Source organism: Pygoscelis adeliae, unplaced genomic scaffold, assembly GCF_000699105.1.
Source record: "Pygoscelis adeliae isolate BGI_AS28 unplaced genomic scaffold, ASM69910v1 Scaffold160, whole genome shotgun sequence".
Taxonomy (NCBI): domain Eukaryota; kingdom Metazoa; phylum Chordata; class Aves; order Sphenisciformes; family Spheniscidae; genus Pygoscelis; species Pygoscelis adeliae.
Genome location: NW_008824035.1, coordinates 10560928 through 10561416, shown reverse-complemented (window position 1 = coordinate 10561416; position 489 = coordinate 10560928). Strand labels below are relative to the sequence as shown.

General features: G+C 44.2%; 1 protein-coding gene across 1 annotated transcript in view; it reads left to right on the top strand.

The window, feature by feature from the left end:
* Positions 1-489, top strand: part of HAT1 (histone acetyltransferase 1) — a gene marked incomplete at its 5' end in the record, with an annotated part of 18178 nt that overhangs the window by 1920 nt on the left and 15769 nt on the right. The window contains 2 exon segments of the mRNA XM_009333319.1: positions 425-487; position 489. The exon segment at position 489 is cut by the window's right edge and continues 51 nt beyond it. Coding sequence (XP_009331594.1) covers positions 425-487; position 489 — 64 coding nt within the window.

The window sequence follows — 489 nt, the reverse complement described above, 5'->3', positions numbered from 1 at the left end:
CCCCCAGTTTATGTACTGAGCATGACGTCACATGGTATGGAATGTCCCTTTGGCCAGGTGGGGTCAGCTGTCCTGGCTGTGCCCCCTCCCAGCATCTTGTGCACCTCCAGCCTTCTCAGTCTGTAGAACATGGGAAGCTGAAAAGTCCTTGACTAGTGTAAGCACTGCTTAGCAACAACTAAAACATCGGTGTGTTATCAACATTGTTCTCATCCTAAATCCAAAACACAGCACTGTACCAGCTACTAGGAAGAAAATTAACTCTATCCCAGCCAAAACCAGGACATCCTATTAGGAAGCTTAGTATACCTCACTGGGAAAGACGATGTGAACTTCAAAGCTTATTAAATTAAAGCTCTGTGATGTGAATGTTTTGCTGTGAAACTTATATGAAGTTCCTGATTGCTTTTTTCTCCTTCCTCAGTGAAGTTGCTTTTGGCTACAAGGGACTGAAGATCCTCTTGTACTATATCGCTGGTAACCTGTCCA